This window comes from Gopherus evgoodei, chromosome 6 (genome assembly GCF_007399415.2).
Source record: "Gopherus evgoodei ecotype Sinaloan lineage chromosome 6, rGopEvg1_v1.p, whole genome shotgun sequence".
NCBI classification, from domain to species: Eukaryota; Metazoa; Chordata; order Testudines; family Testudinidae; genus Gopherus; species Gopherus evgoodei.
The window spans coordinates 136173988-136187559 of record NC_044327.1 but is presented as its reverse complement, the minus strand read 5'-3'; the positions used below and the strand labels follow the sequence as shown (position 1 = coordinate 136187559).

The 13572-nt window shown below is 55.0% G+C and overlaps 2 protein-coding genes across 2 annotated transcripts in view; both read left to right on the top strand.

The window, feature by feature from the left end:
* LOC115654062 (B-cell differentiation antigen CD72-like) overlaps positions 1–3898 on the top strand; it is a 59057-nt gene extending 55159 nt beyond the window's left edge. The window contains exon 8 of the mRNA XM_030567997.1: positions 3826–3898. Within this exon, the coding sequence (XP_030423857.1) occupies positions 3826–3832 (7 nt within the window). The 3' untranslated portion in view covers positions 3833–3898. The remainder of the gene's footprint in view (positions 1–3825) is intronic.
* A 6407-nt stretch (positions 3899–10305) lies between these two features.
* LOC115654061 (B-cell differentiation antigen CD72-like) overlaps positions 10306–13572 on the top strand; it is a 41046-nt gene continuing 37779 nt past the window's right edge. Inside the window, exons 1-3 of the mRNA XM_030567996.1 lie at positions 10306–10317; positions 11294–11795; positions 11890–11988. Of these exons, the coding sequence (XP_030423856.1) occupies positions 10306–10317; positions 11294–11795; positions 11890–11988 (613 nt within the window). The remainder of the gene's footprint in view (positions 10318–11293; positions 11796–11889; positions 11989–13572) is intronic.

The following is a 13572-nucleotide window of genomic DNA, read 5'->3' as shown; positions in this document are numbered from 1 at the left end:
GGAGTATTCAGCACTTTTTGCTCCTCCGTGCGCTTCCCACAGTGAGCCCGCCCCAGCGGGGTCCTGGGGAAGCCACAGGGCTCTGCACCCCTTGTGACAATGTGGTTCTGGCAGGACCCAACTGAGAGTGCCAATTCAGGACAAATGGCTTAAACAGGGCAGTCACAGCCCTAGGCTGGGGTTTTTCCACCTCTAAGGCAAACCAAACCAGCCAGACAAATAGGACTTTGGTTTCTCCTCACTGGCTAACCACAAGTCACACAAGCAATTTCCTTAGACACTCCAGTCTTCCAGTATCAGCACCAGTCCCACTCGTCCCGGGGATGAATGGTTATGAAAACCAACACCCTAATAAAAGAAAATGCTTCTCTCGATCCCAAAGAATCAAGCCCCAGACCCAGGTCAATATACAAATCAGATCTTATCCACAAATCACGCTGTTGCCAATCCTTTAGAATCTAAAATCTAAAGGTTTATTCATAAAAGGAAAAAGATAGAGATGAGAGCTAGAATTGGTTAAATGGAATCAATTCCATACAGTGATGGCAAAGTTCTTAGTTCAGGCTTGTAGCAATGATAGAGTAAACTGCAGGTTCAAATCAAGTCTCTGGAGTCCATCCCCCGCTGGGATGGGTCATCAGTCCTTTGTTCAGAGCTTCAGTTTGTAGCAAAGTCTCCCCAGAGGTCAGAAGCAGGATTGAAGACCAGATAGAGATGAGGTATCAGCCTTTTATAGGCTTTTCCAGCTGAAAGAACCTCTATGTTCTTATTGTAGAAAATTACAGCAAAATGGAGTTTGCAGTCACATGGGCAAGTCCCTGCATACTTTGCTAAGTCACAAGGCGTATCTGCCTCGTCTCAATGGGTCAGTTGTGTAACTGATGGTCCTTAATGGGCCATCAAGCAAGCTGGGCAGAGCTAACACCCACTTGTCTGGGGTGTCTCCCAGAATCACAGCACAAAGTTGAAATACAGACAGGATAGAGCCAATACTCATAACTTCAACTACAAAATGACACATGCACACAGACAGCATAATCATAACCAGCAACCCATAACCTGGTCTTAGATACCTTATATTACCCCCTTTACATAAGATTTGGTGCCACTACAGGACCTTGGTTGCAACCATGTTCTATATGGTCCCAGATTATATCAATAATATCACACCCCCACTTTACAGTCAGACGTGACTGTCAGGGTTTGGCTACACTTGCAGCTGTGCAGCGCTGGGAGTTATAGCTGTCTTTGTCCAGATGTGTAGGGAAAGCGCTGCAGTGTGGCCACACTGGTAGCTACCAGCGCTGCAGTGTGGCCACATTTGCAGCGCTGTTGGGAGTGGTGCATTATGGGCAGCTATCCCACAGAGCACCTCATCCCATTTTGGCGCTGTGGGGTGTGGGAAGGGGACGGAAGGGTGCAGGTCATTCCGCTTCCTGTCCCATTGCCCCATGATGCATCGATTCACATCCCAGCAGTCCCTGTTTTTCCATCCACGTTTAGCGCCATTGTGACTCTCCCAACGGTTTCTGTGCAGCGCAATTTCTGTGGGAAATGGGGCCCAAACTGCTGAGGAGTGTGCTGACGAGTCTCGCTAGCACATCATGTTTGGCAGGTGAGCTATTCCTTCAGCTCCAAAGTGACAATGAGGAGTCCGACGATGATAGCGAGTCGCCTGACGCGTAAATTGCTTGTGGCATTCACGGAAATGCTCAGCACCGTGGAACACTACTTTTGGGCTTGGGAAACAAGTGCTGAGTGGTGGGATCACATCATCATGGAAGTCTGGGATGATGAGCAGTGGCTGCAGAACTTTTGGATGAGAAAAGCCACTTTCATGGGACTGTGTGCTGAGCTCGCCCTTACCCTGCGGCGCAAGGACACGAGATTGAGAGCTGCCCTGCCAGTGGAGAAGCGGGTGGCTATTGCAATCTGGAAGCTGGCAACTCCAGACAGCTACAGTTCGCTCAAGAACCAGTTTGGAGTGGGAAAGTCGACCTTTGGAATCGTGTTGATGCAAGTTTGCAGGGCCATTAATCTCATCCTGCTAAAAAGAACCGTGACTCTGGGGAATGTGCAGGACATTCTGGATGGCTTTGCACAAATAGGGTTCCATAACTGTAGAGGTGTGATAGATGGGATGCATATTCCTATTCTGGCACCACTCCACCTAGCATCCGAGTACGTTAATCAGAAGGGATATCTCTCTATGGTTCTCCAGGCACTTGTGGATCACTGTGGGTGTTTCATTGACATTAACACAGGCTGGCCTGGAAAGGTGCATGATGCACGCATCTTTCAGAACAGTGCCCTGTTCAGGAAGATGCAGGCCGGGACTTTTTTCCCAGACCGCAAGATCACAACAGGGGACGTCGAAATGCCCATTGTGATCCTTGGAGACCCCGCTTACCCGTTAATGCCTTGGCTCATGAAACCGTATACAGGGAAGCTTGACAGGAGCAAGGACCAGTTCAACTACAGGCTGAGCAGGTGCTGAATGACTGTGGAGTGTGCTTTTGGCCGTTTAAAGGGACGCTGGCGATCTCTGTATGGGAAGTTAGACTTGGGGGAAAGCAGCATCCCTGCGGTTATATCCGCGTGCTGTACCCTCCATAATATTTGTGAAGGGAAGGGTGAAACATTCAGTGAGGAATGGACCTCTGAGGTTCAACGCCTGGAGGCTGAATTTGCACAGCCAGAGAGCAGGGCTACTAGAGAGGCCCAGCACAGGGCTACAAGGATTAGGGATGCCTTGAGGGAGGAATTTGAGGCTGAAAACCAACAGTAATGTTTGGTGCCTTGCACGGGAGTGAAGTGCAGTGGTTACAATGTTAGTAGGAATCTGTTTTTCCTAAAATGATTTGCAGTGCCTGTTTCTTTCCTGGGCTATGGTATCTTTCATTTTCTGCAATACTAAACACTGTTTTCAAAGCCAAGAATTCATTTATTGAAATGAAAATAACTTTCTTGACAGACACAACATTTTGGGAACCTAAAAGGGCAGGGGGGGTGGGGTGGTGAACTGTACAGTCACAGGTTTGAATATGTCCTGTCTGGAGTGCTGTGCAATGACTGCTGCACTTCAGGATGCCTATACTGCATGGTGATGGGGGTTGAGTGCAGAGGGTAAGGGTCGTAGTTCTCAGGGCTGGTTGGTGAACGTACAGGTGTTGGGGGCAGCTGGTGATGGTAAGAACCTGGATGCTGAGGAAGGGGGTTTGGAGCTGACATTGGGGCACAAGGGAAAGAGCTTTGGGATGGGGGTGGGCCAGCAAGGTAGTGCTCTGCCTGCATGGCTACGAGTGACTGGATAGAGTCCGCTTGGCGCGCCAGGATGCTTATCAGCTGCTTTGTGCTTTTCTTCTTAGCCGCTGCATTTCTCTGGCAGATTCTGCTTTCCCTTTCCCTCCAGTCCTGCAGTTTTTTACTCTCTCTGGCAGAGTGATCCATAACTGCTTTCAGCATGCCGTCTTTGCTTTCTCGCGGCTTCTTCCTGAGGTTTTGTAGCCTCTGAGCAGTCGATGATACGGGCAGTCGAGTAGTCAAGGACACTTTTTGAAAGGTAAATATGGCAACAGTTAACAGAGGAAGTATTGTTTATAATCTCACCCAGACAGTTATTCCCACACAGGGAAGGAGTTTACAGTTTTCTAGTTAGCATACTTTTCCCATACCAAACAGAGCGCACCTAACCCACAGGAGCCAGGAAATGGTGAGTAAGGGGGACTGATTGCTTCAGGGATGTGCAGGGGTTTCTGTGTGTTGGGGAAAGCAAACTGCTGCAGGGGGCATCTACACTGAACAGTGTCCCAACATTTTCCACAGGGGTTAATCCTGGAACTTATCTCGCTGCCGTGTGTCACCTGGGAAGAGCGGGAGGGTCTTCTACAGCAATGCGGATTCCGCCCTGGTCCCTGTGCAGCTTGCCTCTGTGCAGCAATGGTCCCCCCACCCCTCGCGGCACAGTGGCGCAGACGCGTTAGCCTGACCGGGACAAGGACCACGGTGGCTCTCCCTATAAATTTGCGCAAGCGCATTGCCCACGCTCTGGCTGAAACCTTTGAAGAGATTACCGAGGCCGATTACCGTGACGTGATAGACCACATCGATGGGCTGTTCCACATCTAGGCACGCATGCAGCCCTAACCCCCCCTCCTCTCCCGAAACATTTCCATCCTGAAAATAAAAGCCGCTTACCGGTAACCCGCTCCTCTGCTTGTCCTTCACTAAGTACCGGCTGCTGCGACTGGCTACCTTCCTCCTGGCTTGAGAAGAGCTCCTGGCTACATGCCTCCTGGGACTCCGGGGTGTCTCCCCCCAGCCCAGTACCCTCACTCTCGGTTTTCTCTCCCCCCACCTCCTCTGCCCCACCTCCCCCCTGCACTCTGAAGTGTCCATCTTGGTCGTCGGATTGGTAGTGGGGTCATCCCCAAGTATCGTGTCCAGCTCCTTGTAAAAACGGCAGGTTGTGGGGGCAGCGCCGGAGCGGTGGTTTCCCTCGTGGGCTTTGCAATAGGCACTCCGCAGCTCCTTTACTTTAACCCTGCACTGCACCGCGTCCTGGTCATGGCCCCTTTCCAGCATGGCCCTTGAGATCTGCCCATAGGTATCGTAATTCCTACGGCTGGAGAGCAGCTGGGACTGCACAGCTTCCTCACCCCAAACACTGGTGAGGTCCAGCAACTCTCCATTGCTCCATGCTGGGGCTCGTTTGGCGGGTGGAGGCATGGTCACTGATTGATTGCACTCCACACCTGGCTGAGCAAACAGGAAGGGGATTTTTAAAATTCCCGGGGCATTTAAAGGGCAGGTCACCTGAGGCCAGGGCAGTAGAGTGCGACCTGATGAGCAGAGTGGCTGAACAGGCATTCTGGGATACCTCCGAATACCGCTGGAGGCCAATTACAGAGCTTTTGGTGGCCACACTGGCGGAGAAGCGTTGCATCACCAGCTCTGCAATCGCTATACCCCAGGCAGAGCAGGAGTACAGCCAGGGCTGCAGCCAGGGAGATGCAGAGCTGGATGTGCCCTGCAAGTGTGGACGGTGAGTAACTTGCAGCGCTGTAAACCCACCACCAGCCCTGCAACTCTCCAGTGTAGCCAAGCCCTCAGCCAGCCAGTAACACAGAGGTTTATTCGATGACAGGAACAGGGTCTAAAACAGAGCTTGTAGATACAGCGAACCGGACCCCTCGGCCGGGTCCATTCTAGGGGTCAGTAGGCAAACCCCCACGTCTGCACTTCACTTCTCGTCCCCAGCCAGCTCCAGACTGAAACCCCCTCCAGCCCCTCCTCTTTGCTTAGTTCCTTTCCTTGGCCAGAAGGTCACCTGACCTTTCTGTTTTTTTACACCTTTAGCATCCATTTGCAGTGGGGAAGGGCCGGGCCATTAGTTGCCAGGCAACAGAGGGTCAGCCAGGAACTGAGGCCCCCCCACAGCATTCAGAGGGAACATTAAGAACAGCCCCACTTCATCACATCTCGCCCCCCTTTGAGACCGAACTGAGCAAGGTCTCTTCAGCCAGTGACCTGGGGAAGTTCAAACCTACCAACATTCCCATGGATGCCCAAGCATCTCTCCCATTCCTTGGTGGGGGTTACACCAGGACATTTTAGTTTCAGGTCCTCCTGTAGGTCTGTTGTGCTTGATGGCGCTTGCATGCCGCATGTGGGAAGGTTTATGCAGCCTGTGCCCTTTTGCCACCCCAATACCCCTGGGGTTTAAACTGGGATTGGGTTTTTTTTAGCACTTTGGTTTGCGATTTGGGCTCTTTTGGTTAAGAGCCCCCATTTTGGCCTTGGCCAGCTGCTTTTTACCTTGCACTTTTTAGTTTTTACAGTTAGTTTTACCTTTTTGAGGCAGCCCAGCCCCTTTTTTACCTCGGACATATGTTTTTTTAGGTTTGGCTAAAGACACACATGTTGTTAGTGAACACCAGAGCCAAGTTTTTTATTTTTTTTAGCTTGTTTAGAATTTTTTAGACCTAGGCATGGTTGTTGGCTTTACACTTTTGATGGTTTTTACAGAACCAGATTATTTTGGTTTCTTGGGGGACCAGCCCCACAGGTGAGGCCCATGGGCTGTTGAACGGAAGGTGCACTCGGCCCCGAATGGGGCATCTGTGCAGGCCAACCCTGCAGCTGAGGCACCAGGGATCATCGTCTGTGTGCCCAGACCCAGCCCTGCCTTCCCGCTACCCTCCACCTGGAACTCCACCCCCCATCCTCACTGTAAGGGCCCCCAAACTGCTCTGCCCTGAGCCCCTTCTCTGTCCTCTCACTCCCTGCTAAAGGCACATGCTGCCCCGCGCACCCCTTGAGGCTGGGTGCGGAGAGCAAGGGGGCCCAGGCGGGTCTCTCCGCCCGTAGGTTCAGCCAGGCTGTGATCAGACGAACAGCAGCCCCCCTCGGAGGCACCGGTTTCATTAACAGACAGTTCCCAGAAACACGAGAAAGACCTTTCCCCAGACAACTCTGGCTGAGTCCGGCAGTGCCACATCCTGGCCGTCCCCTCAAGGTGTGTCAAAGTGGGACTGTTCTTAATGTTTCCTCTGAATACTGTGTGGGTGCCTCAGTTTCCCCTAGATATTTCTTAAGTCTCCAGTGTGCATAAATGGCAGACAATCTGTCTCCCTGGCAACAAATGTCTGGGGCCCTTCCCCTCCCACCCCGCAAGGGGATATTAAAGGTGAACAGAGAGATCAGGTGACCTCCTGGCCCGGGAAAGAGACAAAGCCCAGAGGAGGAGGGGCTGGTGGGGGTTTCAGTTTGGGGCTGGCTGGGGACGAGGAGTGAAGTGCAGATATGGGGGTCTAGCTCACTGCCCCCCAGAATGGACCCAGCCGAGGGGTCCTGTTCTCTGTACCTACAAGCTCTGTTTTAGACCCTGTTCCTGTCATCTAATAAACCTCTGCGTTACTGGCTGGCTGAAAGTCACGTCTGACTGCAAAGTGAAGGTACAGGACCCTGTGGCTTCCCCAGGACCCCCGCCTGGGCGACTCGCTGGGGGAAGCACATGGAGGGGCAGAGGATGCTGAATGCTCCAAGGAGAGACCCAGGAGGTGAAGCCGTGTGAGCTTCTTGCCCTGAAAAGGCAGCAAAGAATCCTGTGGCACCTTATAGATGAACAGACGTTTTGGAGCATGAGCATGAGCTTTCGTGGGTGAATACCCACTTCCTCAGATGCATGTAGTGGAAATTTCCAGGGGCAGGTATATATATGCTAGCAAGCAAGCTAGAGATAACGAGGTCAGTTCAATCAGGGAGGATGAGGCCCTGTTCTAGCAGTTGAGGTGTGAAAACCAAGAGAGGATACAGTTCTGTGGCGATCTGGAAGCCTACTTTCGCTGTCTCCAACTCAAAGAATACTTCCAGGACAACACTGAACAGTGCACTGATACACAGGTGCCCTCCCACCAACAGCACAAGAAGAAGAACTCCACATGGACTCCTCCTGAGGGTCGAAATGACAGTCTGGACCTATACATTGAATGCTTCCGCCAGCGTGCACAGGCAGAAATTGTGGAACAACAACATCGCTTGCCTCACAACCTAAGTCGTGCAGAACGCAATGCCATCCACAGCCTCAGAAACCACCCTGACATTATCATCAAAGAGGCTGATAAAGAAGGTGCCATTGTCATCATGAACAGGTCTGACTACCAAAAGGAGGCAGCCAGACAACTCTCCAATACCAAATTCTACAGGCCACTTCCCTCAGATCCCACTGAGGAATACACTAAGAAACTACAGCATCTACTCAGGACACTCCCTACACTAACACCAGAAGAAATCAACATACCCCTAGAGCCCCGACCAGGGTTATTCTATCTACTACCCAAGATCCACAAACCCGGAAATCCTGGACGCCCCATCATCTCGGGCATTGGCACTCTCACTGAAGGACTGTCTGGATATGTGGACTCTCTACTCAGACCCTATGCCACCAGCACTCCCAGCTATCTCCGTGACACCACTGATTTCCTGAGGAAACTACAATGCATTGGTCACCTCCCAGAAAACACCATCCTAGCCACCATGGATGTAGAGGCTCTCTACACAAACATCCCACACACAGATGGAATACAAGCTGTCAGGAACACTATCCCTGATGATGCCACAGCACAACTGGCTGCTGAGCTCTGTGCCTTTATACTTACAACTATTTCAAATTTGATGACAATATATATCTCCAGATCATGGCACTGCTATGAGCACCCGCATGGCCCCACAATATGCCAATATCTTCATGGCCGACCTGGAACAACGCTTCCTCAGCTCTCGTCCACTCATGCCCCTTCTCTACCTACGCTACATTGATGACATCTTCATCATCTGGACCCATGGGAAGGAGACTCTGGAAAAATTCCACCACGATTTCAACAGCTTCCACCCCACCATCAACCACTTCCTAGACACCCCGGTGCAAATAAGTGATGGTCACATTAACACCACCCCATATCGAAAACCTACCGACCGCTATGCCTACCTTCATGCCTCCAGCTTCCATCCCGGACACATTACACGATCCATTGTCTACAGCCAAGCACTGAGGTACAACCGCATCTGCTCTAACCCCTCAGACAGAGACCAACACCTACAAAATCTCCACCAAGCATTCTCAAAACTACAATACCCGCACGAGGAAATAAGGAAACAGATCAACAGAGCCAGAAGTGTACCCAGAAGCCTCCTACTGCGAGACAAACCCAAGAGAGAAACCAACAGGACTCCACTGGCCATCACATACAGTCCCCAGCTAAAACCTCTCCAGCGCATCATCAGGGATCTACAACCCATCCTGGACAATGATCCCACACTTTCACAGGCCTTGGGTGGCAGGCCAGTCCTTGCCCACAGGCAACCTGCCAACCTGAAACATATTCTCACCAATAACTGCACACCGCACCATAATAACTCTAGCTCAGGAACCAATCCATGCAACAAACCTAGATGCCAACTCTGCCCACATATCTACACCAGCGACACCATCACAGGACCAAACCAGATCAGCCGCACCATCACCGGTTCATTCACCTGCACGTCCACCAATGTAATATACGCCATCATATGCCAGCAATGCCCCTCTGCTATGTACATCGGCCAAACTGGACAGTCTCTACGGAAAAGGATAAATGGACACAAATCAGACATTAGGAATGGCAATATACAAAAACCTGTAGGAGAGCACTTCCACCTCCCTGGCCACACTATAGCAGACCTTAAGGTGGCCACCCTGCAGCAAAAAAACTTCAGGACCAGACTTCAAAGAGAAACTGCTGAGCTTCAGTTCATCTGCAAATTTGACACCATCAGCTCAGGATTGAACAAAGACTATGAATGGCTTGCCAGCTACAGAACCAGTTTCTCCTCTCTTGGTTTTCACACCTCAACTGCTAGAACAGGGCCTCATCCTCCCTGATTGAACTGACCTCGTTATCTCTAGCTTGCTTGCTAGCACACATATATATACCTGCCCCTGGAAATTTCCACTACATGCATCTGAGGAAGTGGGTATTCACCCACGAAAGCTCATGCTCATGCTCCAAAACGTCTGTTAGTCTATAAGGTGCCACAGGACTCTTTGCTGCTTTTACAGATCCAGACTAACACGGCTACCCCTCTGATACTTGCCCTGAAAACAGTTTGCTTCGAGGGAGAAGAGGCTTCCCAAAGTCCTGCCTGGCTTTGTGGGGAGCAGTTCCAGAGCATCGCCCAGGGACTCCGTGATAAAGGCAGAACCCCCTGCGATCCCGTCGTTGGAGCTGGGGCCTTCCTGCAGCTTCTCCCGCAGCTCTCGGGAAGCTCTCACCCTACCTCCCTTCCCGGAGTGTCTCTCTAGGACCCCCTCATCCAGCTGACCTCTGGTAGCCTAGTACCGGGCCCAGGGGCTCATTAGCCAGGTAGCTGCCAGATAGCAGCCGGTTAATTGTTCACAGCTGGGCTGGGATGGGCTGGTTCTCCTGAAAGAAGCCCGTCGCAGGTAGACAGGGGCCAGCTGCCCCGTGCTATTGCCCTGAAGTCAAACGTCTCACTGCCTGCTCCAAGCCTGCATGTTCCCTGTGCCCAGCCCCAACCCCACCGGGACCTGCCTGCTGCTCCTCCTCCACAGGCCCCAGAGCCCTTGTCTGCCCTGGTAGGCTCTGCCAGACCAGACACTGACTCTCATGAGATGCCGCTGGGCTGACCAAAGGGTGCATCTCCCAACATAGCTTAGACCAGTGCCCCGGAGTGAATACACAGTCCTGGCTACGGCCCCTGGAGCCGGGATAACCACATCCATGCTGGTGCTTTGCTGGCACAGCGATGTTGGTCGGGGTAACGTCCTCGTGCTCTGAGCCTACAGAGCCAGGCTGGCAGAATGGTCAGTGTCGGCCCCAGCCCTCCATGGCAGCGACTCACAAATTCTCCAGCTTCAACCACAGACCAAGCCAGAGGCTTCTCTTCCCAGTGCCCTGCCCTCTGCATGGAGCCGGGGCCGGGGCGTAGCTCCCAGGGCAGGGACAGCGTCTCCGTCCCTGGCTGAGCAGCACCTTGCACAGGGCCAGGGGTGGAAATCAATGCTGCAGCTCTTGCCAGCAGACAAGCTACTCTGCTCTCCCCCCGAGTCACCCAGCCACAGAGGTCCCTGCCCGGTAACCCCGGTGGGGTCTGGAGCGACTCTGCCTCCGCCAGGCTGGGCATCTCCATACAGAGCGTGGGGTAAATCGCTCCAGCCCCCCAGCCTGCTCCTGGCCTGGGCCAGGGGCCTTCCCTGTAAGTTCATTAGATGCAGGGGAGGAGTCGGGACTTTCTCTGCTTGGAGCCAGTAAAAGGGAAGTTGGCTGCTGGCGAGAGCCCGTCTGCGCTTGGCCGGCCCCAGCTGCTCACAGCCCCATGCAAACTTCTGCTTCCTGCTGTCTGTGAGATCACTTTTCTTCTGCCTCAGAGCGAGTGAGCTAGCTCCTCTGCCGGCACCGCGGGTGCAGCCGGTCCCTCCTCTGCCAGCGCCGCGGGCGCAGCCGGTCCCTCCACTGCCAGCACCGCCGGCACAGCCAGTCCCTCCTCTGCCAGTGCCGTGGGTACAGCCGGTCCCTCCACAGCCAGCGCCGCAGGCACAGCCGGTCCCTCCACAGCCAGCGCTGACTGGGCACAGCCGGTCCCTCCTCTGCCGGCACCGCGGGTGCAGCCGGTCCCTCCTCTGCCAGCGTCGCGGGCGCAGCCAGTCCCTCCACAGCCAGCGCCGCAGGCACAGCCAGTCCCTTCTCTGCCGGCACCGTGGGCACAGCCGGTCCCTCCTCTGCCGGCACTGCAGGCACAGCCGGTCCCTCCGCAGCCAGTACTGACTGGGCACAGCCGGTCCCTCTCCAGCCAGCGCCACAGGCACAGCCGATCCCTCCTCTGCCAGCGCCGTGGGCACAGCCAGTCCCTGCACAGCCAGCACTGCGGGCACAGCCGGTCCCTGCACAGCCAGCACTGCGGGCACAGCCAGTCCCTGCACAGCCAGTGCCGCGGGCACATCCGATCCCTCCTCTGCTGGCACCGCAGGCGCAGCCGGTCCCTCCTCTGCCAGCGCCGTGGGCACAGCCGGTCCCTCCTCTGCCGGCACCACGGGCGCAGCCGGTCCCTCTCCAGCCAGCGCCGCACAGGCTCTGCCAGCCTCTCCGTATTGAGCCCCGCTGGCACAGCCGGCCCCTCCCCAGGGAGTCCCACAGGCACAGCCACCCCTCCAATGGCCCAGGGCGTCATTTATGCAGACCTGAGGTTCGTGAAGGCCCCTCGGGGGAACAGCACATGCTCCAGGTCCCAGGAGACAGGTAAGAGCTGACGTGCCCCCTGCGTGGTGCCGCCCCTGCCCTGATCCAGGCCTGGAGACTAACCAGCGCCCCCTCCTGTCTGCCCCCCCTGCAGCACCCGCGGACGAGGACGATGCGGAGCTCACCTACGAGAACATCCAGCTGGCCCAGACTGGGGAGGTGGAGCAGGGGCAAGGGGCAGAGCAGAACAAAGGTGAGTTTGTGGCTGTTCCCCCCACCCCCAGCCCAGGGGTCCTGGGGGGCAGCAAGCCGGGCAGGTACCCAGGGCCTCCCACTCCCTTTGCAGGGACCCTGCCCCGTCCCCAGGCCTCGCACACATAGCGAGCGGGATCCCTTAGTAAGCTGGGCCCAGGCAAACAGCGGCAGAGCCCTCCCCTTGGGGAGCAGGACCACAGCCGGCGGGCAGGGCAGGGCTGTATCCAGGGAGAGTGACTCGGAAGGGGAGCTGGGGTTACTGGGGGCCGGGAAGTGTCACAGCAATGACCGGAGGGCTGGAGGAAACGCCGGGGAGTGAGCGAGACGGCCTCCGGCAGCAGCTGGCCAGGTGACGCGCTCAGCGTCTGACACCGGCCCAGCCAGAGACCCGGCGCTGAAGGGCTCCTTGGTCTAGCCGGGCCAGGCAGGACAAGAGCCCAGGGCTGGAAGTGGGAGCCAGACAAATGCCAGTTCGGAACCATCCCACGTTTAACGCTGAGGGTCACTCACCCTTGGCACAACCAGCCAGGGGCTGTGGCGGGTTCACCGTCTCCTGGTGGCTTCAGCCCCAGCCTGGCGACTGTCTGGGGCATGCGTTAGTCAGCCCCATCCCTGGGCTCGGTCCAGGTGGCCAGGTGTGAGCCCATGACCTGGGCTCCAACTCTAGGGCCCCTGCTGTGCTGGCTTCCCCCTACCCCGTGAGGGGACCTTACCCAGTTGGCTGTGCCCTGAGGGGCCCCCTGCCCTTAGCATGGCCCCCAAGCCTTCAGCTGAGCTCTGCGGGGCTTGGGCCCCGGGGGTTCTGGGGAGGAGAGCCACTCACCATCACACCCTGCAGCAGTGCCTATGGGGACTGATCCCTGCCAGGAAAGTGCTGGAGCCACCATGGCCGACTTGGGGTCTGCCCCCAGGCACAGGTTAGCACAGCCTGTCCCACTCCCCGCCCCATTGCAGCAGCCCCACTGCCAGAGGGCTGGAGGAGAGGTTCAGGACCAGGGGGAGCCAACCTGTGGGGCTGAGGGGACAATTTGCAGGAATCTCCACAAAGGGTTTGGCTTGGCAGTAACGCGAGGAGCCTGCGGGCCCGTCTCCTGTAAGACGTTAGCTTCAGCAGTAAGTGTACAGCTGGAGGCGTATGAACAGCCCAGCGGAAACCCCGGGTACAGGGGAGCTGAAAATAGAGGATTTAAGGGGAAATTCTGACCACAGGGACAACCCACCACCACAGCATCATGGCAGTGAACTGGCGTATCTGTTAGCAGAGTCAGAACGAGCTCTCCCCTGACACCTGGAGCTGAGCTGTGGGAAAGGACTGCAGGGACTGATCTCATTTGCATGGGGCCACCCACCCCACCTCGCATGAAGGGACTGCTGGCCCAAATGGTCACTTTGGCTGCTGTGGGATCCCCAGTCTCTGTGTTATTGGGGAGGAGTAATAAAGTGTTGTTATCCTGGTTATGTGACTCAAGGACAGTAGAACCGTTCTTGGTATTGTATGACAGAGGGACTCGCCCTCAACTCAGTAGCACTCCCTAGGCAAGAGACATGGGTTCCACAGGCACATAGGTTTCTGATGCTAGTG